Source organism: Ovis canadensis, chromosome 7, assembly GCF_042477335.2.
Source record: "Ovis canadensis isolate MfBH-ARS-UI-01 breed Bighorn chromosome 7, ARS-UI_OviCan_v2, whole genome shotgun sequence".
In the NCBI taxonomy this organism is placed as follows: domain Eukaryota; kingdom Metazoa; phylum Chordata; class Mammalia; order Artiodactyla; family Bovidae; genus Ovis; species Ovis canadensis.
In genome coordinates, this window is record NC_091251.1 from 31520209 (window position 1) to 31546839 (window position 26631).

Genomic DNA, 26631 nt, shown 5'->3' on the forward strand with positions numbered 1-26631 from the left:
TTCCATTTTATTGTTTTATTTACAAACAGGGTGAAGTCAACTGGGAAAATCGGGGTAAAGAGTCAGTCTGGGCCATCCAAATGTGGAGTGGTTCCTGGGTCAATCTCCACCATGAAGGCCGCCTCGTCTATCTTTTTCCTGCCCCTCGGTAATGGCCCCTTGATTCCTCAGGGCAGACTTGTCTGCTGCTCCTGAGCCCTTTTATGAGGGCAGATGGATCCTGGGGGAACAGGGGTGGTACGAGGGCTGGGGCCCCCTCAGTTTGTGTAAACCTGAGTTCCGATCACACGCATGATTTCCTTCTGTATCTTGGGGTCCTGAGTATTAATGTTGGCATCGCCCACCTGACCATCCTCATATCTGCCAAAGATAATGCAAACGTGAGCATAAGAGGGAGACCAATCCCAGAATAATGTCAACCCATGGACCTGCATTTAGGGGTGTGGCCATCCCATCCTAGAATCAAAACCCTTCCTTGCTACTCTTTACGGTGGAAGAGTTTACCTAGTTTCCTCTAAACAGCCCTTGATTTATACCCATCCTCATCCTCCAAGGGGAAGTCCCAGTTCCGGCTCTACTCAGGCAGCCAGGGACAAGTCTCCAATAACAGAAACAGACTTTCCCAGCAGTCCATATCACTGTGCTCTCACCCTCGCTTCTCCAAGTAATTCCCAAGGTGCCCTCTTAGACTTACACAAAGAAGAACCGTGTGCAGACATGGTCGGACACAGGGCACACCCAGATGTTCCCATGCTTCTGGAGGTCCTTAGATGTAATCACTGGGAAGAGAAGGGCCAGAAGTTATAGGTATAATGCTTGGGTCAGAGAGTCCAGGCACGGAGGGGAAGGAAAGATGCTTCAACATCACCCTTGGCTGGATCATGTGCTAAAGTGGCACCTGAAATGAAGGTTGGGCACCCACAAAAACAGGGACTGGGTGAGCCACCTACCTTCACAAAGTGCTATACAGTTTAGATTCCGACTCTGCAGGAACCTTGACTGAATGGATCGGGTCTAGAAGAGGAGAGAGAGCCAGGTAGATGGTTACAGCTTTCCCTAGAGAGGTGATTTAACTGGTAGCAGTTAGGGGGGTAGGGATTGGGATATCCTGGGCTTCCAGCCACCTCCCCAAATTTCTGATTTTCATAATCAGTCTGGATGAGTCCATCTTTACATTTTCATGTTACTGGATTTAATAAACTCAGTTTCTATTCTCATACTCATGACTGAAGCTACAAATGACTCTGGAAATGGGTTCCTCTTAGAATGTATCTGATTGCTTGAAATGATCTATAAGCCACCCACCCCCATCACTACCAGTGTTTCCCCATCCATCTCTGTAGCCTCAACTTATCCAAGAGGAAGTGTCCTGCCTCAGTCGGACAAAGGCAATTAATAATACCTGGGGGATGGTATTCATTCTGTTGTATCTCTGGACGAGCTCATCTTTGGAGGGCATCCTATGCTGTCCTTTTCCCATTCCTGTCACAGAAAAACAAACCAGTTCATTCACCCATTCCTTCATCAGATATTTACTGAAGTGCCTACTATGTGCCAGGCACTGGAGCTAGAGACAACTGGTGACACAGCAGTGAATAAAGCAAACAGCCTATCTGCCCTCACAGAATTTAGCAGGAGATGACAGGAAAGGAACAAATAATCGTGACACAGCATGGTAGGGGTTATGATGGGAAATACAGAGTACTGAGCGAGCCCGAGGAGGGGAACCAGCCTAGCCCACAGGTTTGAAGAGGGCTTCCTGGTGACAGCTAGACTAAGAACTATAGAATTAGGAAGAGTCAGCTAAATGAAGAGGAAGGAAGTGTCCTAGGCTGAGATAACAGGATACGAAAGGCCTGGAAGAAAGACACAGTAGTGTACCTTAGTTTGGATGGAGCATAGTCAATGGCAGAGAAGTGATGAGAGATGATGGGGAAGAGGTAAGCTAGGATAAGATCAAGCAGGCCTTGTAGGCCATGTTAAGGCAACCAGAGTTTATCCTGAGAACATTAGGAAATCACTGACGGATTCTAAGATAGGGAGCAAGAGGTAAAATGAGCAAGGAATGAGGGGCCTAGGAGAGTGGTGACATCAACATTTCAGGTCCGATGCCAGGCTGAGTTAAATGAGTGGAAAGAAAGCAAGCAGAGCAAGTCAGATCTGCTGCAGTTTCAAAGCTACATAAAAACCTCTGACCAGAGTCATTCAGACTAAAGGGAGAAAGCAGAACAGGTAACTGATGAATAGTTTTCCACAGGTAACCAAAATGGCAACTACCCTGAAGAGTCCTGCTTCCTTCAGAAAGTCTTCCCAGACTTGAGGAAGAGGAGACAATTTACTTGCTTTCATCTTATCTAAATCCATAAATCCTCCACCATCCTTAACCCTCATTGAATAGCCCTGTTTATAACATTTAGAGACTCACTCTGGACTCTTCCTATTTAGATATGAAACAGTGCTTGTGGGCCCCTATTCCCAACTCTTTCTGTCCCATGATTAGGACTCCAGACTCTGTATTCGGCTTTATCACAGGCCCAGCCTTATCCCAGTAAGGGGTGAGTCTGTGTATGTGTGTATGAGACCATGAGACCAGAGAGGGAGATGAAGATGGGAAATGATGCTATCACTGCAGACCAGAAGCAGGGGCCCTTCTCTCATCAGTCCACCCCGGCACTATTACGACTAACTCCACTCTGCGGCAAGTCTTGGTTTCGTGGTAACCATGGTATAGAAGCAGGGATGATAACTACTGGACTGACATTCTTCACGACTCAGGCTGTCAATTCATCATGCACTCACACTGAAGCCCCATGACAGATTTATGGCTTGAATAAAAGTTAAGGCAACGAGAACCTCAAGATTTGAACTGCCTATTTCTTTCTCCTATAGGAATCCCCACCATTCTCTGTTTCCAACTTCTTCATTAGCCTTAACTAGGTTTAGCTCTGCATCCAAACCTGATAACCTTCTCAGCCTGCGTATTTCAGTGCATGGTTCTGAGTAAAATTCCCATTTAGGTTCTACTTCAGAGGTTGAGAGAACAATCTGATTTCTATGGCTGGTCTTAGAGATGGCCCTTATGATAGAATTCAAATCTTGTTCCATCCCAATCCTGCTGTGCACTGTCCTGACTGTAATAACCCCAATCATCTTCTCTCAGTTTCCTGAGACCAGACACAGAGAACCTAGAGGCCAGAATACTCCCTGGTTGCTTGGTGTGCAGAGTATGTACTTGGACAAGTTTCTAAACATGACTAAACAAACAGATGGAGCTTACCATCTCCTTTCCTACTCTCCCTCATTTTAACCTGCACACTATGGCCAAGTCTTTAGAGGCTCCGCTAGTCAAATGGATGCTCTCTATTTACAATGACCCCTCAGAAGGCACTTGGATACCCTGAGGGAAGATACAGAAAACTAGAGCAGAAAAGGGTAGAAGGAAACATACAAAGAAGAGAGAGTTAGTTATATGCTAGAGGAACTAAAATAAGTCAGACATTTACCCACATCCCATCCAGAGTTAGAGACTCTCACATATCCATGGGGCCCTCAGAAAATCAGTGATTCAAGCAAAGCCTGCCCTGTCAGTCCAATATAATGATAAGAACTCTCTCACATATCCATGGGGCCCTCAGAAAATCAGTGATTCAAGCAAAGCCTGCCCTGTCAGTCCAATATAACGATAAGAACGCTGGCCTAAAAGTCAGGAGAACTGGATTCCAGTCCTAACTCTGCTAGTTAGATCTGTTTGACCCAAGAAAGTCATTTGACTATTCTGTGTATCTACTTTATCTGAAAAGTAGTAAGAGATTGAACAAAATGACCTATAGCTACAAGAGAAAAACACGGTAATAATCAAATCAACCTTTGGAGGGAGAAGGATGGTGCCATATGACGTTTTTACATAATCAGTAAATAAAGTTAAGAAGTCAATAGAGATTCCTAGCTCCATGTGATAACCAAAGGTATTCAGGCACTCAGTAGTAAACAAAGGCCAATGGGAGAGGAGAATAGGGAGAAAACAGACAACAAATAAGAATTTTGTGGCCACCAGAAGCCAGGAAACTCACTATTTAGAATAAGGAATTAATCTGAGAGAAGCTTAGGCTGGCACAAAGATAAAAATTGTGGTCTCTAGACAAAGCCAAAAGACTACCCAATCCCACCCCCACTCTGGACTCCAGGCACACAGAATAAGATTCATTCACACATTCAGTAAATATTCACTAGGCACCTATCCTTTGTGGATTGCTCACAGACATACTATCATTTGTTTAACAGGACAATGAACTAAGAACAACATAAGAACTAAATCCAAGAACTAAAATATTATCAGTGACTTACATCTAAGTGCTCCTAACCCTATCCCAATATCTGCCTCCACTTGGGAGATATCCACTATTCTGAAATTTAGAGTGTTATTTTTCTTCTTTTTCCTTTAGTTTTATCACACACACACACAGCTAAATAATTTTGTTTACTTTTGAGCAATATAAAAAAGGCAGTCCTTTGTCTTGCCTTTTTTCAATTCAACCATTATTTACTTAACATTTTTTCCATGTTGCTGAATGCCACTGTTGGTTCACTGTCATTGCTGAATAATAATCTATTGTCAGAATAGATTATGATGTACTTATCCCTTCTCCTGATGATGAGTATGAGTTTTTTTCTAAAATTTGTTGTTGCAAACAATATTATACACCTTTGGGTGCACATATTCCGAAATGAAAATACTTGGTTGCAGGGATAATATTTCTCAAGCTTTATGAAATGTAACACCAAACTGTTTTCCAAAGTGGTTGTACCAATTTATATTCCACAAGCAGTACAAGAGATCCTGCTGATCTACAACCTCCGGTATAATCAGAAGTCTTACCGGACTTTTAGGTATAGGTGCTAAATGGTATGTCATTTTGGTCTTGCCTTTACTTCCTTGATTAATAGAGGCTGAGTAGCTGCCCATATTTTTGGTCATTTCTTCAGTGACTTGCCTGTGTTATTTGCCTTTTTATTGGATTATCTTTTTCTTATTTGCAAGAATTTATAATGTACTTTTATTACTCATCTTTTGTAGTTATATGTGTTGCAAATGTCTTCTCCTAGTTTGTAAGCTGCCTTTTTATTTTAAGGTGTCTTCTACAGAAGCTTATAATTTTAATAAAATCAAATTTACCAATCTTTTATGATTTGCAATTACATCTTTTTGTATTCTCTGGATGATTCTGTTTAAGATTGGGATAATGTGTTATTTGAAAGTTTGACTTAAGATCCACTTGTAAAATTACTTGATTTGGCAAGGATTTTGTTCTGTTGTGAAAAATTTTAAGCTACTATTTCAATGTCTTTTATGTTAGAGCTATTTAGGTTTTCTATATCTTCTTGAATCAGTTGTGTTAAGTTACATTTTTCTAGGGATTTATCCGTCTTGACAAAGTTTTCAAATCATCTGCATCAAGTTGACAGAATTCTATTAGCTTTTAAAATTTTGGTTCTTCCCTGTCAGTTCAGTGGTTAAGACTCTGGGCTTCCAATGCTGGAAATGCAGGCTTGATCCCTGGTCAGGGAACTAAGATTCCACATGCCGTGTGGTGCAGCCAAAAAAATAATAATAGTAATAAAAAGTAAAAATAAATAAAACTTTGCTATATCTATAGTTATGTTCCCTTTTTTATTCACATTATTTAATGCTGCTCTTTTTCTTCTTAATCAATCTACCCAGGTTTATCTGTTTTGTTAGTTCTTTTAAAAAACCCTCTTTTGGTTTTTGGGGGGGCCTGTCTATTGTACCTATTCTTATTTCATTAATTTTGATTCTTATTTATATTATCTCCTTTCTTCTTGTTTGTCATTAGAGACCTTTCTATTATAGTTCTGTTATTCTGGAGCTAAGTGTTCTTATTTTTGTAACAGTTACATTAATGGAGAATACTAAATCTATAAAGAATCTAGCGCTGGCCCCTTCATATGGTAGACATGTGACTATATGGTGGCTTTCTCTTATACAAAGACTATACAGAACCCAAACTAAAAAAGACTAAGAAGAACTCAAATATAAACTTTAAACAATGAGAAAGCTAAGTCAGATTTCTTTTCTGAGCTGGACAAAGTGGGACTCATCTCCTAACTAGAATCTGAATGTTGCTCATACCTTATCTTTGGAATAAAATGCTTCCTCTTGCATTCAATGTGACTAATATAATAGTGTATAATTACAGACAGTTTAAATTTTAAAAGGTGGTTGACAGGCAGGAGAACCAAGTCTCCAGAAATGTAAGCCAGTGGAAGGGACTCAAGACTTCAAGTGCATTCATATATCAACTCGCATCCACGTGTGCACATATACAGTCTGACAGGCTATTGTCAGCACCAAAAATGTGTTCTCCAGAGGGCCTAGAGTCATCCCCCAGTAATTCCTTAACCCATTCCTAGGGCTAAGATCCCACAATGAATGGTTTTATTCATGGAGAAGAGGATACCTACGAGAAAGGGAGATAATTGGCTTCACCATACAAATAATCTAAATTCCTAACGAAAGAAAAAAGAGAAAGATTACATATCCATGACTGGGGAGAGAGCTGACACAGACCAAGTGTCCATGATGGAAGAGGAGACAGCATAGGTTTATGTATTCACAAAACGGATGCAATGTAAATAGAGTCAATGTGGCCAGAGATTATTTCTTACCTGAGTATCCAAAGGAAATACTGGAGATGGGGCTCAGGTAGATGCCTTTGCCATAGGCTGCTCCATGCAGCTTGCAGGGAAACACCAGGATGAGCAATATGAGCCTGGGCCCTCCCATGGCTGTGTATTAGGCAGCCACATGGCTTATCCAGCCCTCTGTCCCTCCATTTAATCTTCTCACTCATTCAGATAACTTTAGGTACCTACTCTTGAAAAGCTGATTAGCTGAAAAGTGGATGCAGGTTAACCCCTTTGCCTATGAAATACTAGATACTGATGCCTTGGAGAGTGATGAGTGGCACAGCCACTGAGTCAGTCGCTCAGAATCCATGCTCCTGCCGTAGGCCTTGGTACATATGCAGATCCCTGCCCTCTAAAAATGAATACAGAACAGGCAGCCAGGAGGAGGAATAATAATCATTCCTTGGAGTCTTGCAGGACAAAGAAGTAAGTCTCCTATTTTAACTCTCTGACTGAACAGTCACATATATTGAAAAGCTCTAAAAGGTTCATTGATCACAGTGATTGCAATCAGCAATTTCTATTTCTGCCTACAGCTATATTCCCACTCCTAAAAACACTCCTCAGGTCAAAATACAACCACCATATTCATTCTATACATATAGTTTCAACTTCCTCCCTAGGAAAGCCTCACAGGAGGCTAGGTTTGAGGATGCTGAGGCAAACACAGTTGAGTACTTTACAGCAGACTTCCCCGAAATGAGTGGGGCAGGGAGAAGGTGGAGAGAAAGAGAAAAGGAGCACAGCCTCACCTGCAGTTTGGTGTAGGATGCATTGACCAGCCCGTTGCGCAGGATTGAATGCCAGTTTTCAATGTGGGACCCACTGTAAGGCAGTGTAGAATACATGTCTCCTCATGGAATGAAGTTCCCAAGAAAATTCCAAGACTGCCACTCCCACCCATTCTCACACACACAGGTCATGAAGATGGACACAGATAAAGCTAGCGATGGACATGCACACGGATATAGTTACAGGCATGTAAGATTTGTTTGCGTATGGTTAGCCCTTACATCTTAATATCCAGGCCTATCTTCTCTTCCACACTTCAAACAGTCCCATCCTAATCCTCAGCTGCTGGTTCAATATTTTCATTTACCTATCATCCTGATATTTCAAATTAAACAAATTCATCTCAAACTCAATGAGTTTATCACTTATCCCAAGTATGGCTTCCAATCATGACTTCACATCTCTTTTAAGTTACTCTTAATCTATTTTTTTCTCTCTTCTCTCAAGATCAGGCATAAATTGCTGATTTTCTTCAAAGCAGTTTTCAAATCTATCCCTACCAATCTACCTTCAACTACATCTTTTTATATGTAAATGTCATTCTCCTCAACTATATCCTAAATAGCTTAAGATTAAAGACCATATCTTAAGTATCTTTATCCTCTACAGCACCTACCACAATAGCATTTAATATGATGGACATAAGTCATACAAACTCCTATTCCTCAAGTGAACTTGCCACCATCCCCCCATTTTTTTTGCCTTATCCAGCACCCAGCCCCAGCCCTGCCCCACTCCTCACTGGAAGGCAAAGGTGCTGCCGTAGAGCTTCTTGGCGGTCCGGAACCGAGCCTCCTTGGCAGGAGGGCTGCTCAGCAGGAGGAACTGGTGTGAGGTGTGCATGAACTTCAGCTGCTGCCCAGGGTGGGGGTGGGGTCAGGAAAACAGAGCAGAAGTGGGAGATCAGGGAGGGAAAGGTTGGGGATAGGGAGCAAATTAGGCTTGTACTGACCCCAAATAAAGGAAACATGCATTGGCCCAAAGACTACTGTTGATGGACAAGTCTAACCAGGCAGGTCTAGAACCAATGTGATTAGCTGGTTTGGAGCCCCCCCTTGCCCCTCACTAGAAATTCAGAGTTTAGACGGAGAATGGTCACTTACCCTGCTGAGAGGTAGTTTGACAATGTGCGACCTGTTGCTAGAGATGATCCTAGGATAAAACAAACAAAAAAACAAAAAGGACAGAATAAACATGTGGTTAGACCATTCTAAACAAAGCAGCAGCCTTGCTCTGCCCCTTGGAGAATAAGCAAGGATTCCAGGGTTGTTTGAACTGTGAACCCAGGACACTATCCGATATTCCTGTGTATCGGATTTATACACAATGCTTGTGTATAAAAATGTAAAAGAAGTTACTGACCAGAGACCAGCTAGTTACTGGTTAAACAACAGATGAAATAAAGAGAGGGGTGGGAGGTGGGCTGCTATATCCAGGCAGAGAAAAGTAAAGAACAAAAAGAAGAACATAAGAGGTCAGCTACCAAAGAAAATCAGAGAGGTGGGTCTGTGTTAGGATGGTGACAACTTACATTTGGGATTTAGAAACTTAGCACAGGGGCTCAGAAGCCATCCTATCTGAGCCCAGAGGAAGGCTGAAGGCTCTCAGAGATGGGGGGAATGGACAGTTATTATCTGAGCTGCAGAAAAAAAACAGAAGAAACTAGAACGAACTTCCCGAGAATTCAGGGACATACTGGCCTGTATGCAGGCTGAACTCAAGAGGACAGGAGAGAACAAAGGCATAAGCCACTGAGGACTCAGCAAGGGGGCATCATCTCTTATAGTGGCTATCTGGTTGTTTGTGTGCTTCACTCATGTACCTGTAATGCCATTCTGAACAGTCTATGCCTTGTCATTCCTCATGCTAAGAGGGAGCATGGTGCACTGAAAAAGTACTAATATCAAAGGCTGACCTGACAGAGCAAAACACGCTAGAAAGGGAAAGCTATTCCAGGAGGAGAGAACAGAAATCAAGGCCGGGGTGAAGGGAAGTAGAAAGGAAATTCAAGGTCAGGACCTTCACTCAGAGAAGGGAGTAATAGTGCTCCAAGCCTCTGGACAGTTAACATCAACAGGGAAGGGCTTGAGATAGAGGAGGGGAGTAGAAGCAGAGGGACATCTCTGCACGCACAGAAAATCTAATTGAAATGAAGTGTTAATTTCTATAGGCAAGCAGCACTCAGAAACCTACTGGGAAATAAGAAGCACTAAAGAGAACCTGAAACATAGTCTTAGAACTTGTGGGTTCTTTGTTGGATCCCAGTTCCTAGCCAAGCCAGGTGTATCAATAAAACCCCAAGAAAAAGCCACCATAATATGTATAATCTTAGGAACAATGCTGAAACCACCTCTAAGAGAAGGTATAGGCTCCAGGTCTGATACTATGTCCCATTCCCCCAACTGCTGAAGGATGAACCATTCTACTCATACCACTGCAGAAGAGGATGGGCCAGGGGATCCAGCTTGTCCATCTGCTTCTTGATTTCCAGATACGAGCCCTGTAAGACAAAGGCCGTGAGGTTATCTCCCAGAAGAGGTGGGAGCCCTCCCACTTTCCACAGGTTATCAGGGCCCGGGGCAAGGTAGGCACTGAAGACCACACCAAACCAAGAGGAGATGGGGTTCCCACCCTCAAGGACCCATCAGGCTGGGAAGACTTATAAATAAATATGAAAATGACTGAAGATGCTTACAAAACAACATGCAGGTGGGTCTCCCTCATTTTATGCAATTCCTACAGCCCTAAAAAGTTGATTATAAATCAAAAAAAATAAATAAGTAAATAAAATCAATGTCCCAGAAAGACCAGGCTAAGGAATCCTGTGGTAAAACTATGTAAAACGTAAGAGTTCTCCTGACAAGTAAATCATCCCTCCTAGGTGTATGTTATGTGTTCATCTGAACTGTGATATATAGGATTTGCTGAGAAGAGGCCCACCTGTAAATGTGAGTACAAATGAATGTCTATTCATGCAGAGATTGCAGACGAGGGGTGGGGAAGTCTGGTGAGGGACAGCCTTGAGTCAAAGGATGGTCACTGCTCCATGTGGCTGCCCCACCCCTAGAAGGATAGAAGATGCAGGCCCCTGGGTCTAGTTCCTTACCTTCAAGCCCCCCTCCTCACCCTCCCAACCCTGGACAGAAGCCCTTCCCTAACTTCTCTAGTGCCCTAAGAATTATGAAAAAAAAAAAAAAACATTAAATAGGAACAACTTGTGAAGGAATCAGCATCAAAGGTAAAGGTTGAGAGAGACAAGGAGTGAGAAATAGGAGTAACAGAGCTAACAAACCAGAGAAATAAGACTAGGAAAGCTAAAGAGGGAAAGCTAAAGAGAATCCTGTGAGGAGTTTGAGTAACATCTCTAAATCTTCACTCTACTCCAATGAATTTCAAACAGAATAGGGCACTTGAGTGGGCAGGCAGGGGACAAGCAGAGGACAGAATACCTGGGTCATCTCCCGGATGGACATCACACTATCCAGAGCTTTCTGCAGTCGCTCATAATTCTTCTTCTGTGGGGAATCAACAGGGAAAGAAGAACCAGGTGAAGAAAAGTGGGAGAGAGGAAGATGTGATGAAAGAGGGCCACATGTACAAAAGAAATCTAGGCCCCAGGGAAACAGCACAGTATGTCATGCAAAGAACACAGACTTAATGCCAAGAAGTTCTAGAATCATGTGCCAGTTCTTTCACCAGCTGAGAGTAGTAGGAGTAAGTTCCTTAATCCCTCAGAACCTCAGTATCCATCTATATAAGTAAAGATAAAAAATCCTCACTACCCTCATAGGGTTAGTTAAACTGAAGATTAAATAACAGGTAAAGAATCTAATACAGTGCCTGACACACAGAAATGAGCAACTGTGAAGCACTGTGCTGGGTACATGTAATGGTTATTTCAACAACTGTCAACTGTGTCCTTTGGGAAATGAAGTGCCAGACATTTAATTGAACATTATTCTAGGTATGTATGTGAAGGTATTTCAAGATGAAATTAACCTTTGAATGGCAGACTGAGTAAAAGAGACTGCCATCCCTATTCAGGTGCCTCATCTAATCAGTTGACGGCCTGAATAGAACAAAACAGCTGAGTAAGAGGGAACTCCTCTGGCCTGACTGCTGGGACATTGGTCTTTTCCTGCATTCAGACTAGAATTGAAAAAATCAGCTCTTCAATCTTGAGTCAGCTGGCTTTTGGACTGGAACTTGCAACATCAGCTCTCCTGAATTTCCAGCTTGCCCACTACTCAGCCTGGTATTTCTCAGCCTTCATAATCACAGGAATCAACTCCTTACAGTCAATTTCTTTCTCTATATATCTCCTATTGTTCTATTTCTCTGGAGAACACTAAGTATTATAATATTTTACATATATTATATCTCATTTTTACAGTAATAGATATTATCCACTTTTTACAGATAAAGAAATTGAGGTTCAGAAAGGTTAAGTGATCTGCCTAATGCCATTCAGCTAGGGAGCAGCAGAACCTCAAATGGAATCAAGGTCTGTCTGGCTTCAAAGTCTGTATTATTCCAACGTAACTAATATTGTCTCTCTGTCTTCTAAGAAACTCAGAAGTTCACCTTATATTATTAGTTATGTTTAGTTACTTATTCACTAAACAGTGAACTCTGAGGGTTCAGGAGCTCCCAAGAAACAAGTGTGCCATTTCTTCTGTCCCCTTATTCCAAGCTGTTGTGTGCACTAGAATGACGCCTATAGTCTCCCACTATCTTTCACCATTTCTGTTCCTTAGTCCTGACTTTCTTCCCAAGCAACTATACCTTAGGGTTAAAGGCCAGAGTCTTGGGATCAGTGGGGTCCACCACAGAGGGATAAGGCTCAAAGATGATGCTCTTTCTAGGGGACTCCAAAGCTGCCCTACACATGGCCACCAGCAGATCCACCACCTTAGGAGAAAGGAAAGAAAGGGGACAAAAGCTGAACGATTTCACAGGGCTGGGAGTTGCACAGTATCCAGCTTAGGTCTACCTTCTGGAGGCGGGAGTTTTGGATTAGCAGATGTGAGCTATTATGTATAAAATGAATAAATAACAAGGTCTTACAAAAATCACTTTGCTGTGTAGCAGAAATGAACACATGAAAAAAAAAAAGAAATGAACACATTATAAAGTCAACTATATTTCAATAAATTTTTAAAACCACAAATGTTTTGATTTTTTTATTAGAAAATACAAGCTTATCATAAAAATTCAAGAACAATGTTTAAGAGAATGATTAAAAGAAGATAAAAAACATCCCCTTACCCCCAAATCTCATTCTTCACATTAACTACTACAAAGTTTGATGTGTATTTTTCCAGATATTTTTACTAAAGAAATTGTTATTTTATCATATGGGCAAATTTTAAAGAATTATACACAGTTATATTTTATTTATATATGTTATAATTCTCTATCCATAAATAATAGCTATATAGTATTTCTACTGTAAGAACAAACCATCATTTCTTTAACTGGGCCTTGTACAGATGGGCTTGTATCTATTTTTTCTTGTTTCAACTATTATAAACAATACTAGGGAATTCCCCAGCAGTCCAGCAATTAGAGGACTCCGAGCTTTCACTGCCTAGGGCATGGGTTTGATCCCTGGTCGGGAACTAAAATCCCACAAGCCATGTGGTGCGGCCAAAACTTAAATAAAACATTAAAGAAAAAACCACGACAGTGAACATCCTTACATAGGAAAGCATTTCTGGAGATTAACTTCCAAGCAGTGAAGCTGCTGGGACTCCCCGCCGTAAAGGACCCCAATTCCCCAGCAGCTCTCCCTCCCCCATACCTCCGCTCCAGTGGCCACCTCCTCTGCAGCTCCGGACATGACTCCCAGCGTGTAGAAGGAGAACACACACAGCTCACGAGTACAGACGGCTGGCTGAATGGACATATTAAAGAGATGGTGGTGGCAGGAGGTGTGCAATAAGAAGGTGTCATAGGGCAAGAGGGACATTTCTGACCTCGGACAACTCTAGACTGATATTCACATATCCTCATCTTTCCTAACAGGACTGCTGAGACTTGTTTTCAGAGAAAAACTATTATTTCCAGAGTCTCAGGGAGTATGGACAGAATTCTACCTTTACCACAGATCCAAGAAGAAAGGAAAAATGGAGAGATGAGGGACTAATGGGCCTTAGCTAAGGCTGTAAGAAAGAGGGTCACAAAATAGAGGTGTATACCTTGAGCATGGACCCATTCTGGAAGACATGCTGCTCATCACATACAACACAGTACTCATTCAATGTTGGGATTCTCTGCTCTGCATATTTCATGATCTGGGGAGAGAAGATATTTGATTAAGTCTTTTTTTGGAAGTCAAGACCCAGATATAGGAAACAATCTGAACTTCCTTTCTATTACTCTCCTACCTCCCAGCCCTGTGCCTAAGGTAGACTCTATTCTTGGGTCCTGCACTTAATTAAATCGATAGCCTAACTCTGGAAGACTATATATTATAACGAAAATAAGACCAGCCATGGTAGAAGAATTGGGTTAAGAGTCCCCCTTCTACTACTTAATACCATATATAACTTGGGGCAAGTTAACTTGAGCCTTGGTTTTTTCATTTACAAAATGGACATTACTCACTTTACAGAAGTACTGGAATTAAAGAGATGATTTCTGTAAGAGTATTTCATAAACAGTAAGAAATACTAATCAAACTATTAATATTATTTTCAGTAATTAGATGCCCCCATCTAATTACAAATGAGTTGAGTGACAAATGAGTTGAGTATTCAGTCCATGATCAGATCGCGGCAGGGGTGGGAGGTGGGGTGGGTGTGGTGCTGAGAAGCCATGTTTAACTACCTAGGACAATCACCCTGTAAAATGATCAAGACCACAAATAAAACTCTGATGGGAAGAAAGCACAAATTCAGAGCACATGCAGCAATATCCTAAAGTATTTTTTACACAATCTGTCTTAAAAGGCTTTCACAATCACATATACTGTCTGTATAAATTAAATTGTTCCCATTTCACAAACTTTCGAGATCGTAAATGGACACGCAAGGGCTTTTGTTCATTCATTTAACACAGATTTGTTGAATGCCTACTACGTCCCTAGCTCACTGAAAAGTATCCTTTATTATTCAAAACATAAAACACTATCCTCTCAGACCCTATAGTCCAACAGGGGAGATGTAGTATGTATACAAATTAATTACAATTCAAGGCAGCATATAGTACCTGACACATTAGTGCTATATAAAACAAAAAGTATCAAAAGAATTCAGTGAGAGGAAACACACTTCCAGCTAATACATTTCAAGTAATAGAGAAGGTTTTATGAAAAAGTTGGCATCTGACACTTGGTTACAACAGGCAGTTACAGTGAGGAATGCCAGTAGAGGGAATGACATGAGCAACGATATTGGAGATGCAAAAGTGAAACCATGTCAGGAAAATAAAGAGGTTTTAAAAAGAAGCAGATGACCAGTAGCAGCTAAGCACTGCAAGTTTGTGAGGAAAAGTGAAGCCCACTTGAGCAAGGATGTGGAGGATTATAAGAAAATCAGTGTCAATTCTTCTCTTATCTTGGCACCAGTGCACTTAAAATTTGCGGTGCATCATTTGGCACTTGATCGTAAGTGGTATATAAGCGTTGTCTTCCCAATAATGCTATAGGCTTCTTAAGGGTGGGAACTAGGCCTTTTCTCCTATTCACAGAACACTCAGTATAGTTGTCGAAGCAGAGCAATTAAGGAAATGAAATGTTTGCGAACTGACTGAAGAGCTGGGAGATGTTAAGGGATCAGATGGGTCAGAAAACAGTGGAAAGGCTTTGGAATGAAGCTTTGGACTCGATTACCTGGACAAGGAATCCATATTCCAGAGTGGGGATGTTCTTGCAGTGACCACTGACCTGATGAGAGTAAAAAAAATAATATGGCTTCATGAACCTCCTAGGAAGCTGGTGACTTCCTAGAAGGAAGAAACACCTCCTAGAAATACCTCACTCATGCCCATTACCTAAAATTATCCTGAAGTAGCTAAGTCCTAACTCTGATCAGTCTAAGTAATTCCCAAGCTGCAGAGAAAGACCTTTAGACATTTTTGGCAAAGGCTCTTAAAACAGGCTCACCTGTCCTTAACCCTTTTCAAGGTAGATGTAAAACATTTGTAAAGTAGCTGACTATTAAGTTCTAACCACAACTTAATAAAATTAAACATAATAACATCTCCCTGGGATGCCCAACCCCAGACTCTGCTCCTTGACATACTATCAGAGAAGCTTGCTAGACTATGTAGATATAAATTCACAACTATTAAAATATGTGTTCCATTCTACTGATTCATGGTTCATGCCCAGATTTGGTTTATGATGCCTGGACAACCAGACTCCCACTCCATTTTGAGAAGCTGTATTCCCTCACTTCCCCTCCCACCCTCTGACACCAAGTCAAACCCTCCTCAGCCATGTACCAAAGGAGAGGTCCGTGTTGGGGGAGGGAGGCCCACGTGCTGGGGACACAGGAGACCTGCCTGGGGGCTGGGAGGGTAGCCAAACACCTCCACTTTGGGGTTCTTCATGGTGCAGGAGATGGAACGGTTCATGAGGCGTCCAACTCGAAGGTCTGGTACACCCAGTTTGCCTTTCAGCATGGAGTCCTGTATGATAGGGAAACTGGGAGACCTGAACAGAGAGCAAAGAAACGTGATGAAACTGAGGATTCAGTATGAGACCTAGAAGCCTGGAGGGTCCTCCCTGGTGGTCCAGCAGCTAAGACTCTGCAGGGGGCCCTGCATTCAATCCCTGGTCAGGGAATTAAGATCCCATATGTCATACCACACAGCGAGGTAAAAAAAAAAACACTATCCAAGGGAAGTTTCATTGGCTCAAACTATCAAAACAAATAAATCACTACATGTCAGGTTTTACGTCATTAAAGCCTGGGTCATTCTCTACAGCATCTAAGGAATGATACCTTGCAAAGGATACCTGTTTCACTTGCTCAATGTGTGTGTGTGTTGTCTGTATTATTATATATGTGATTAAACTACTAGGTAAGAAACAGGTGGACCCCAGAGAGCCTAATGTCTGACTGTCTATCAATACTGGTACCTGGAAAGCTACAAATCTGGGTTTGTATTTGCCTTTGGGAAGATCAGAAGGCACAGAGAGCGGGGAAGTGGGGGAATAAAAGTCTGGGATCAAAGAATGGAGCAATACTTGTTTCCAGAACCCAGGTAATAAATCAATGTCCCCTTTCATAAGAGCAAGGGGCTGGGGCCTATTAGCTCTGCTTCTGTCTCCTTAGGATAGGGAATAAGGGTGAGGGTCAAAGAAAGGAGAGATGGAGAAATTAGTATATGTTTCTCCAAAGAGACCCCATGCACTAGATACTATATTTTACATAAAGGACAAGGTATGACTACTGGGTCAGGAGAGGAAGGGTAAAGACACATAGGGGACAGGATCATGTGCGTGGTATTAGTAGTTAAAGGTACAAAATTCAGAGGATCTAGGGAGAGGACAGAAAAGTTTACATAATCAAGAAGGTGGGGTGGGGCTCAGAATAGATCAATGTGATTAGAGACAACCAGCTCATGGAGAAACACTTACTTGGGGATGGGTGAGAAGATGCTGAGGCCAGCTCGGAACTTCTTGATGGTACCGCTTGTCTTGAACCAGCTGTGCCTCTTCTCCTGCTGGGTCTTTAAGAAATCGTTGCTGAGATGTTTCCATTGTTGGGATGTAAACATACCCAGGATTCTAAAGAATCACAGAGGAAGAGACTTAGAAAGCTCAAGCAGGGGAATCCCAGGTCAAGAAATAAGACTATGAAAGGCAACTAATCTAAAATTCAGGCTTAGGGACTGCAAAGCTAGTTGGTTTAGGGAACTGTGTTTGTCTCAAGATCCCTCTGATATAATCTTAGCACATGGATATGTACTGTTCTAAACTACCTCTTGACCTTAGTGGGTAAATTCCCACTCTCTTACCTAGTCTAATGGACCAGAAAAATGCTTAGATGCTTTGCCTTAACAGGAAGATCTCAAACATGAGTCTTCAAAGGCTGTGAACCTGGCAATTTACTGCCAAGAAGAGCTATACCGAAAGTGAAACAGAAGTGGTAGAATAGAGGTGAGTACTACCCTTGGCCTTGTGAATAGTGAAGAAAAGGACAAGGAACCCAAAGGGTACTGATACTGTTAGGCAAAACATTACAGCCTGAGATTTATGGTTTCCAACTTGACTAGTCTTGTCAGTTCTTTTACTTGTCCTTGATCAGTTCTCTCTAGTATTACTCTATTATTCTAAATCCTTATCACCTTCTTTAAGCTAACTATACCTACAACTGAGAATCTTTCTCCTCAACCGAGAAAACTGAAGCCATCGATATCATCTTCCATGATTTGACAACCTTACTACAAAATCTATTTCCATTTCCACCCTCACTTTGATCCCTCCATCCTCTGGAGACAAGCTGACCCTCCTCTTAAGGATCAATTGCTCTAGCTGTACTCTGGATCTCAGCCCCTCTGCAGGGACTTTGATCTGGCAATTATTTCCTTTTCCTGTCAGTTCCTTTCCCCACATCTGCAAAAAGTTCCAAGTTTCTTTATTTCAACCTAGCTACCTCCTAATCCTCATCCAAATTTCTTAATCCGTACTTCATTGTTTTTACTTTGTGGCCAATCATTCACTTCTCCAGAAAACTGACTATATCCTGGTTTCCACCTTCACCATTTCACTACAACTGCTCTCACCTTGATGGTAAATCCATCCGAAACTCCCAGTTCTCCTCTTACTCATCCTCTCTGGCATCTGGCCCTCCTTGCAGAAATGTTCCTCCTTGCGTTCTCTGACACTGTTCTCTTCCCATCCTCCTCCAAGCTCTCTAACCTACCTTCAGTGGTTCTTCTTTCTCTACTTGGCATTTTTTTCTGGGTTAAAGGGTGTTCTGCCCTTGACTTCATTTTCTTCTCATTCTATCTAGCTCTCCTTTGACATTCTCATATTCTACGCTGGATGCAATTCTCACCTGTACACTGCAATCTATCTTCAACCTGTACCTCTCCTGTAAGTATCAAATCTACATCTCTCTCTATTGAGCAGCTCCACTGAATATCCCAAAGCTACCTTTAAATAACATATTTAAAATGCAACTATCTATCTTCATCCCACAAACTTGTTCTTCTTCTTAAATTCTTATTCAAATGAGGGGAATTACAATTTACCCAGACATCTAGGTTGGAAACCTAAGAGTAATATTCCTCTATTCCTTGCCTCTTATCATATACAACATAACCAAATCAGTCTTCGAGTCTGACTTTAAACATTGCAAATCTTTTTAGTCTATCTCTTGTCTGTACTCATATCTACAGTCATACTTTGGCTCATCATCTCACGTGTGAACTTCTACGAATGCCTCTTACTAAAACAGTTCTGGTCTCTTGTCACACTCCTTCTATCTATGCTGCACAATGCTACCAGAATGGTTTTTTAATAATTAAACCTGCCCATATCCTTTCTTTGCCTAAAACCTTTCAAAGCTCCCACTGCCTACAAAATAAAAGCAGAAGATCCTTTCTGATTTTACAATTCCTACATATGTTGCCTCATGTGACTGCCCCCGCAAATGTTATTTATTCTCAGAGTCTGTCTACATGGACAATCCTTATCCATCCCTAAAAACCGTTAATCATCTCCCTTTCATATTTCATTCATGTAACTGCCACCAGACTGACTTACACCTTTCTCTGTGTTCTTTCTAAACTTTACATTTTCACTTGTATTAGAACAAGTATACACTGGACTATATTTAGAACTTGATTGAGTTCACTTCTCTTTATATACCAAATACTTATTTAGCAAAGTGCTCAGTACATTTAGTAAACTAAAACTGTCCAAAATCCTAGGGCTCTACTCTGAGGAAGTGTGATGAGCATAACTCTAATTCCAGGGTTATGTTTTCCTTTAAATGCTAAGTAAATGCTAGTAATGCTCTCACCTCCAGGAAGCCTCAAGGGCACATACCCCAGAAACACAAGCTCCCCCACCTAACCATAAACTGGACTCCCCATATTAATTTTAGTCTTTCTTGGGCACATGTCAGAAAGACACTTTTGGAAAGAAACATTCAAGAGTCTGCCTGTCCTATCTCTCTTTCCCTCAAACATTCATAACCAGAAAGATCAAAGTTCTTACTTTTTCAACTGAAGACCCAGCCCAAATCCTTCTTTATTTGATGGCTGGAAAACCTCAATTGACGGTTCTGCAAAGAGAAGAAAAAGCTCCTACTACATATACATGTCTATCCTCCTGGGAGTCCAAAGCCCTAGTTCAGTGGATTAGCTTCCTCAGATTTCAAGAGTACTCTAAACAATAATGGTGGAAAATGAAAACCTCTGAGGCAGAAGGTAGATTCTGGGAACTGTCTGACCAATCTCAAACATCCTCAACTTCTATAAGGAAGCTGAGGAGATGGGGAAGAATAAGTAATATTGAGGAACCAGAGAAAACATGCTCATTAACCAAGAAAGTCTTTAAGGCATGACTATTAGGTGATAGGGAATGACGATAACAATGAGAGAAGACTGAAAATCTCCTACCAATGGCCTTCAGATTACACCAGAAGGCTTTGTTCCTAGTTTTTCTCTATCTCAGTTAACTTAGAACATTGTATTAGACTAGTCAGAGCACGCAGATGCACAAAGTCACTGCCTTTACCCGGTCCATCAAGGTACTGGGAGAGAGAAAACCGCAGCCTCAACACAATAGGTTCTGTCCGGAGGACCTTCCAGGCTGTAGAAACTTCCTCCTACAAGGGTAAGGGGAATGGTTTCTAGTTCAGCATCAGAGAGAAATGGACTTTGAAGTTTTCGCTACATGACACACACATGCATGCAGTACTATCTGCTGATGGTCTAGAGATAGGCACAAAGTATACGTGCTTCAAATATAGCACTTGGGAACAAGACTCCAGGCCTATGTGGCAAAACCCACAAGCTCAACTAGACCTGCTGTTGGCAGGTACTGGCATCACTTACATCCAGGAAGCTGATGTTGATGTGGAGGTCAATGTCCACGTCATCGATAGTTCCATATTCTCTATAGAGATACAGGTGATCACATGTGAGACTCATTAAGGGAGAAAGAAGGGAACAGAAATTGAAGTGGAAAGAGAAGTGAGCCTGGGGATAAGGGAGAGGGAAGGGTGGGAGGAGGCTCTGTACTTAGCTACAACCACTTTTACAATCAGAGCCTTTGCCAGGCCACAAGCCCTTCTTACCCCAAGGTGAAACTTCAGGCTAGAGGATCTAGGATAAGAGGGAACTTCTAAGAAAAGTGGTTATACTTTCCTCATTGCTCCTGTCAGCCTACCTTAAATATTCTGAGCAACTCTCACCATCATTAGGCTCAACACTTATGAAAGTCCACAGACCCCAGCATCACACCATAAAGAAAAAACCTCTACTCTTTTAGCAAGTCACAAAGAAGTGGCTGAGCCTCCTGCCATCCCTGAAGTAGAGCCTCACCTGATGGATACAGAGTTCTCACTGTAGATTTCCTTCACAGCTTCAATGTCTGCATCTAGCTGTGGGTGCCGATATAGGTCAGCTGCACAGCTTCCCTGAGTCAGCAGCAAAGATGGAGGGAGGAAGAGAAAGAGGAAAATGGAATATGAAGAAATATCAGGAACAGGGAAATCAAACTATAGCAACACATGCAAGCAAAAGCTGCTTTATGAAAGAGTTCTTGGTGGTGGCCCTAGCTGGGGATTTCACTGAGAGACAAGTCACCCCCATCAGCACTCTAGGAGGTTTCAGTCGACTAACTGCAGGTTCTGCTTAAGGAGTTCGCATCCTTAAGACTCAGCTTCTCTCAACCTTGACCAGGACTCTTTAGGTATCCCTCCTATGAGAACTCAGAACAGGCTGAAGAGTTCAGAATTTAACTCCGATTGCTTCTGTGTGCAGCGTCCAACATTTCTGCTTAGGATCATGCCCTGGGCAGTGACAGCACTGAACAAACACTGGTAGAAGAGTCTTAAAAAATTTGACCCTAATGAATGAAATGACCCCTGCTGGCTAGTGAGGGAACAGTCAGAAAATTGTTTCCAACTAAGAATGGCACCCCACTCTAGTACTCCTGCCTGGAAAATCCCATGGGTGGAGGAGCCTAGTAGGCTACAGTCTGTGGGGTCACTGAGGATCGGACACGACTGAGTGACTTCACTTTCACTTTTCACTTTCATGCATTGGAGAAGGAAATGGCAACCCACACCAGTACTCCTGCCTGGAGAATCCCAAGGACAGGGGAGCCTGGTGGGCTGCCGTCTGTGGGGTCACACAAAGTCGGACACAACTGAAGTGACTTAGCAGTAGCAAGAACCTATGGCTAAACTCCATGCACAGAGGGTGTAGTTTATACTGGAAAAGATGAGTTCCAGGCAAGAGCAAAAATATGAGATTAGCTCTGACCAGATATTCCTCAGATCACACTGACACTATATCTTCACCTCTGCTCCAAAATAATCTCTTCCACTCCTGAGGTATCCAGAAGAAAGTATACATTTAGACCATCCAACATGGGTTTTGGGGCTGTAATCTCACCTGAACTCCATAGAGAAATTCCTCTGATTCATTGTCTCCCTCCGAATCATCATCATTCCAGAACTGGCCTTTGATGTCCTGATGATGAAACAAGAAATAAGGGTGCCTGGTATCTCATGGAACAGAGTGGGGTTAAGATAAGATAGGAAACAGATTTTCACAAATGAGAGGTCCCTTGGGATAGAATAACTGAGGCCCCAGTCCCTTTGCTGCCTTCCCCTGACCCTTTGGGGACATCTCAGTCTTTTCCTGAATCCGGTCATATCCATGGTCTAGCACTGACTTGCTGGCACAGAGGAAAACAATAGGGAATTTTAGCCTTCTTAGGTATCGGGTATGATGACTGAAGCTCTAGTAGCCAGTGGTGGAGGTATGCAGAACACTTCAATGTCAAGGTTGATTCTCAAGCATATCTAAGTTCTAGTACAAGCTGGCCTCTTCTGGATCATTACCCAAGGCAGCTCTGAAGCTGCTAGTGAGACACCTCGCTCTTTCGTCTCCTAACTCCCTTTCTATCCCTTCAAGTATTTAACTCTCACCTTCCTTCCCAAGAAAACTCCCTATACACACACCAAGTAATACTGTTTCCATGCCCCATCTCCTTCCTTTAACTTCAAGTAGCCACCCTATCTTCCAAAAGGGAGCAGAGGGGGAAGGTGAGGTCTGCAATTTGTTTCATCTACCCGCTGGACAATCAGTTAGAAAGGTGGGCAGTGAATTCTCACCATTGGGTCAGTGGGTAACACACACTCCTAGGTCAGTGCTAGGCAGCACCCCTCCATACCACCAGTTGAACCCAGGCCAACGAGATGGGCATTTAGGAGGCCAAAAGAGGAGACAAGGGTTGGGTGGCGATTTCAGGGGCTGACTGGAGATCAGCTGAGGAAGGCAGGATCTGCTGTTGTGGTGCTAACAAGTCACTGTCCTGCAGAAAGTAGATAACAATAGATCTCATCGGCACTTAACAGCTGGGTGGCATGTACAAAAGCACACGTTTACAGGTACACTTTTATTATACGTATGTATAGACACCGATACATAGAAACATACTTGCATGCATGTAGACACACTTGCAAACACAGTTCTTTAAAGAGAATGAACCATGAAAGTACTACATGAACATGAGACACTACTGCCCTCCAGCTGGAGAGCTGTGACTGAAGCAAGTCCCTGCTCTAGCAAAACACTGTATCAACTCCTGAAGCCAAAATGATGATGCCAGGACCAGATGCTATGCTATGCAGTCAAGTCAGTTCATTTTAGAATATTCTTCATAGAGTCAACCACCATCAGAAGCAAACACTTTTTAAAAAATCTTTATCCCCAGTTATTTCTCCAAATTGAGTGTTTATCTCGTATTTAAAACCAGTATCCTTAGGAGCCTTTCTATAACAATCATAGCTAAGTTGAAAAGTCTCAACAACTCTGACCATTTTCTGGTAGACAGTCTGAGTTGTCACAGCCAAAATAATGCCCTGGACTCCTCTTGGAACCTACTCCCCCCAAAATGTAATAACAATCTGAAGAAATGCTCAGAAAAACACTGACTTCTAAGCCCTTGTGCAAAATTAAAAACCACTGCTTCTTGGCTTTTTATTTATCAGTTTCATCCACTCCAACTTTAAACAGAGGTGTTCTTGATCTTTAACATGGTTCCCTTGCATCTTAAGTATCTGGATAAGTGGTTCTCAAGTAAGGTCTGTGAACTGGCAGCATCAATATGACCTGGGAACTTGTTTAAAACGTAAATTCTAAGATACCCTATGGAGACCTACTGAATTAGAAACTCCAAAGATACAGCAATCTGTTTCAACAACTCCTCCAAGTTATGCTGAGAACCACCATTCTAAATCCTTGTGTGTTCCAAGGGCCTGTGGTCTGTTCCTCAGATACCAACATAAACCTGTAACTAACCCAGTATGGTGACATAAAGCACAATGCCAGGGAAAAGATCATAGCAGTCCTTAAGCTGGCAGGGCTGTCTGACCCATCAAAAACAATATGCAAAAGGAAACTGCAACTAAAGTTCTTAGAGACGAAATGGCCTGATATCTGGGACTTGCTTTAAAATACAACTCAAGCACAAAAGGCAGAAGGGGCATCAAGGTGGGGAATAGGTGAAAAACACATGGCAAAGTGATGATTACTGATGAAGCTAAGTGATGAGTACATAAGCATTTCTTATACTCTCTACTTTTGTGTATAGCTGGAGATTTTCATTAAAAAAAAAAAAAAAATCAGAGACTACCCTTGGAAGGGCTCTCCCTAAAAAGTTAACTCTAAACAAGAACAGGAAGATTATCACTAAGAAGTCATAAATGCCTCTTTGCTGTTCTTCAAACATCAAGCATATTCCCACCTTGGAGCCTTTGTCCCTGCTGGTCACCCTTCTTGGGATGCTACTCACCCAGATACCCACATGGCTCACTCCTTTACTCTTTCAGATCTCTGCTTGAAGGTCACCTTGACTATCCCATATAAAACAGCAAAACCCAACACACAATATAGTAGCACTCTCCATCCCCCTTCCTTGCTTTAATTTTTTTCACAGCACTTCCCACACTCTGATGTACAAAATGTTTGTTTGTTGTATTTATCTCCCACCAGAAAGTAAGCTCTATGGCGGCAGAGGCTCTGACTCTTTTCATTGTCTATATTGTCAGTCCCTCAACACATATTTACTGAATGAATGAACTGTCTGCTGGAGACCTAAGCCAAACGGGAGATACATACAAGAACTTAAACACAACTACACAGACAAAAGTCACACAAAAATTATTTTAAAGAGCAAGACTCCATTCACCTTCAACAGTAGCTGAGAACCAGAACATGAAGATCTGGGGGCTGGGTTTGTGAGATTTGAAAATAAACAGTCAGGTGCTGATCTGGATGATCACAGAGAAATAAAGAGGGAGGCACTAATGTCCAGCCTGGGGCGTCTTGGGCTGGGTGGTAGGATGATGGCAGCGTGGGCCAGAAGTACCAACTTTCACAAGCTCTCTGTCACTGTAGAAGAAAACTTAGTCTCTCTCCAAGGGTTGTTGCTGCTTGGTTTCTGCTGTTATCATAAGGAGAAAAAGATAATTCAGAGGGTATTTTTCCTGTCCAGGGAAAAAAATAATTCAGAGACTACCATCTTTTTCAACCCAGGCTGCTTCAGTGAAAGGGACTCCCACTTTCAAAGCTCATTCCTCTGAGAGATGGAGAAAAGGTTTAAATGATGAAGAGTGGCAAATGGGGAATAGTGGGAAGTTATCTAATTCACAGAATTACATTTTAAACAGGAATAAGCTGGAAAGATAGTCTTTTTCAAAGCTTTCACGTTACATATGAAAAAAAAAAAGTCAGGGGTAGAGAGGTCAAGCAACTTGCTTAGGTTCAGGCAAGTGGAACTGGGACTTAAGCACATTTGACAGGTTCCACTCACATCCACTCTTCCTGTGATGTGGTCACAAGCAATAAAGGGAGCTGCTAAGGAATTAAGCAAGAACGACCTATCTAACTTATCTAAATGAGGTAAAGAAGGGAACCTTTCAAGAAAACCCAGGCCAAATATAGACTGTGTGAAGAGTGCCCAGAGAAGGGTGTCTGTCGGTCAGTACTTCGGACGACAGCAGAAAACACGGAATTGGCACGGCAACTGGCCATATGTAATTAAGCCTTAAGTCCGAATCACAGAAGTCGTGGCCGACGTCCACGGGCGCTTCTCAGTGTGACAACTTTATACCCAGTCAAAGAAGCCTCCGACCTCAACGCTTAAACTCTGGATTAGGCTCCCACCTTCGTGGTCCTGGGCAAGGAGGTCACTCCGCTCTAGAGCAAGTGCTCCACCCGGGAAGCCTAGGCCACGGAACAAAGAGCGCGGCGGCGAACTCACGGACCTAACGCTTTCCCGGGCACGCGGTGGAGGGACGGGCCGGGGTGAGCCCCCGGACACTGGCTGCCGCCCGCGCTTCCAGAACAGGCCGTGAGGCCTCCCTTGGGGGTAGCTGTTGGACCTCTTCTCCGTATTCCTCTGGAGACCCCCGACACCTGCCTCCCGGGAAAGCAGCTTTGTGCCCGATCTGTGTCGCTAGCCACCCGGCCTTGGGCGAAGCCTGTCAAGCCCAGGAGGGCCCCTCAGAGCCACCCGGTCCAAGCCCTTCACTTCATCCGCCCCGGCCGAGGAGAGGCGGGCCCCGCACCCTTTCCGCGGCCCGCCCGCCCCGCCCGGTCCCGCCGGCAGCCGCCCCACAGGCCGGCCTCGCGAGTACTCACGGCGACCCCGGGCCGCGCGCGGCCGCCGCCGAGGGGACGAGCGGCCCGGGACGCCCCGCGGGGGCGGAGCTGCAGGCCAAGGGGCGGGGGCCGGGCCGGGCGGGCGAGGTCGCGCGCCCCAACGCCTCGTCGTTCCGTCACGGCGGCGCTGAGCCACTTTGCGCACGCTCGCGCGGCGGCACCGCGGCCACGTGGCCCGCTCGGAACCAACTGCCAAGCGGCCTACTCTGGGCGCGCCCCCGCCCCCGACTCCAAGCTTGGGAAACCTGCTCAATGGCCGCTGGTTGGGAG

At 43.0% G+C, this 26631-nt stretch overlaps 1 protein-coding gene across 16 annotated transcripts; it reads right to left on the bottom strand.

The window, feature by feature from the left end:
• Nucleotides 1-26631, bottom strand: PARP6 (poly(ADP-ribose) polymerase family member 6). 16 transcript variants are annotated; one of them, XM_069595568.1, is made up of 24 exons: nt 25965-26487; nt 24887-25141; nt 22809-23008; nt 22084-22161; nt 21007-21101; nt 20518-20578; nt 20198-20288; nt 19676-19742; nt 17087-17236; nt 16006-16156; nt 15332-15385; nt 13698-13793; nt 13301-13393; nt 12283-12408; nt 10947-11012; nt 9930-9997; nt 8601-8649; nt 8240-8352; nt 7458-7530; nt 6685-6754; nt 1403-1482; nt 951-1014; nt 695-779; nt 1-360 (listed from the first exon to the last, which is right to left on the bottom strand). In XM_069595568.1, the coding sequence occupies exons 3-24, from the start codon at nt 22809-22811 to the stop codon at nt 258-260; spliced, it is 1836 nt and encodes a 611-aa protein (XP_069451669.1). In that variant the 5' UTR covers nt 22812-23008; nt 24887-25141; nt 25965-26487; the 3' UTR covers nt 1-257. The 16 variants fall into 16 exon arrangements, 1 of the variants encoding a protein (XP_069451669.1); XR_011258099.1 differs by lacking the exon at nt 6685-6754 and having other exon boundaries at nt 8240-8349; nt 26341-26631; XR_011258095.1 differs by lacking the exon at nt 6685-6754 and having other exon boundaries at nt 26341-26631.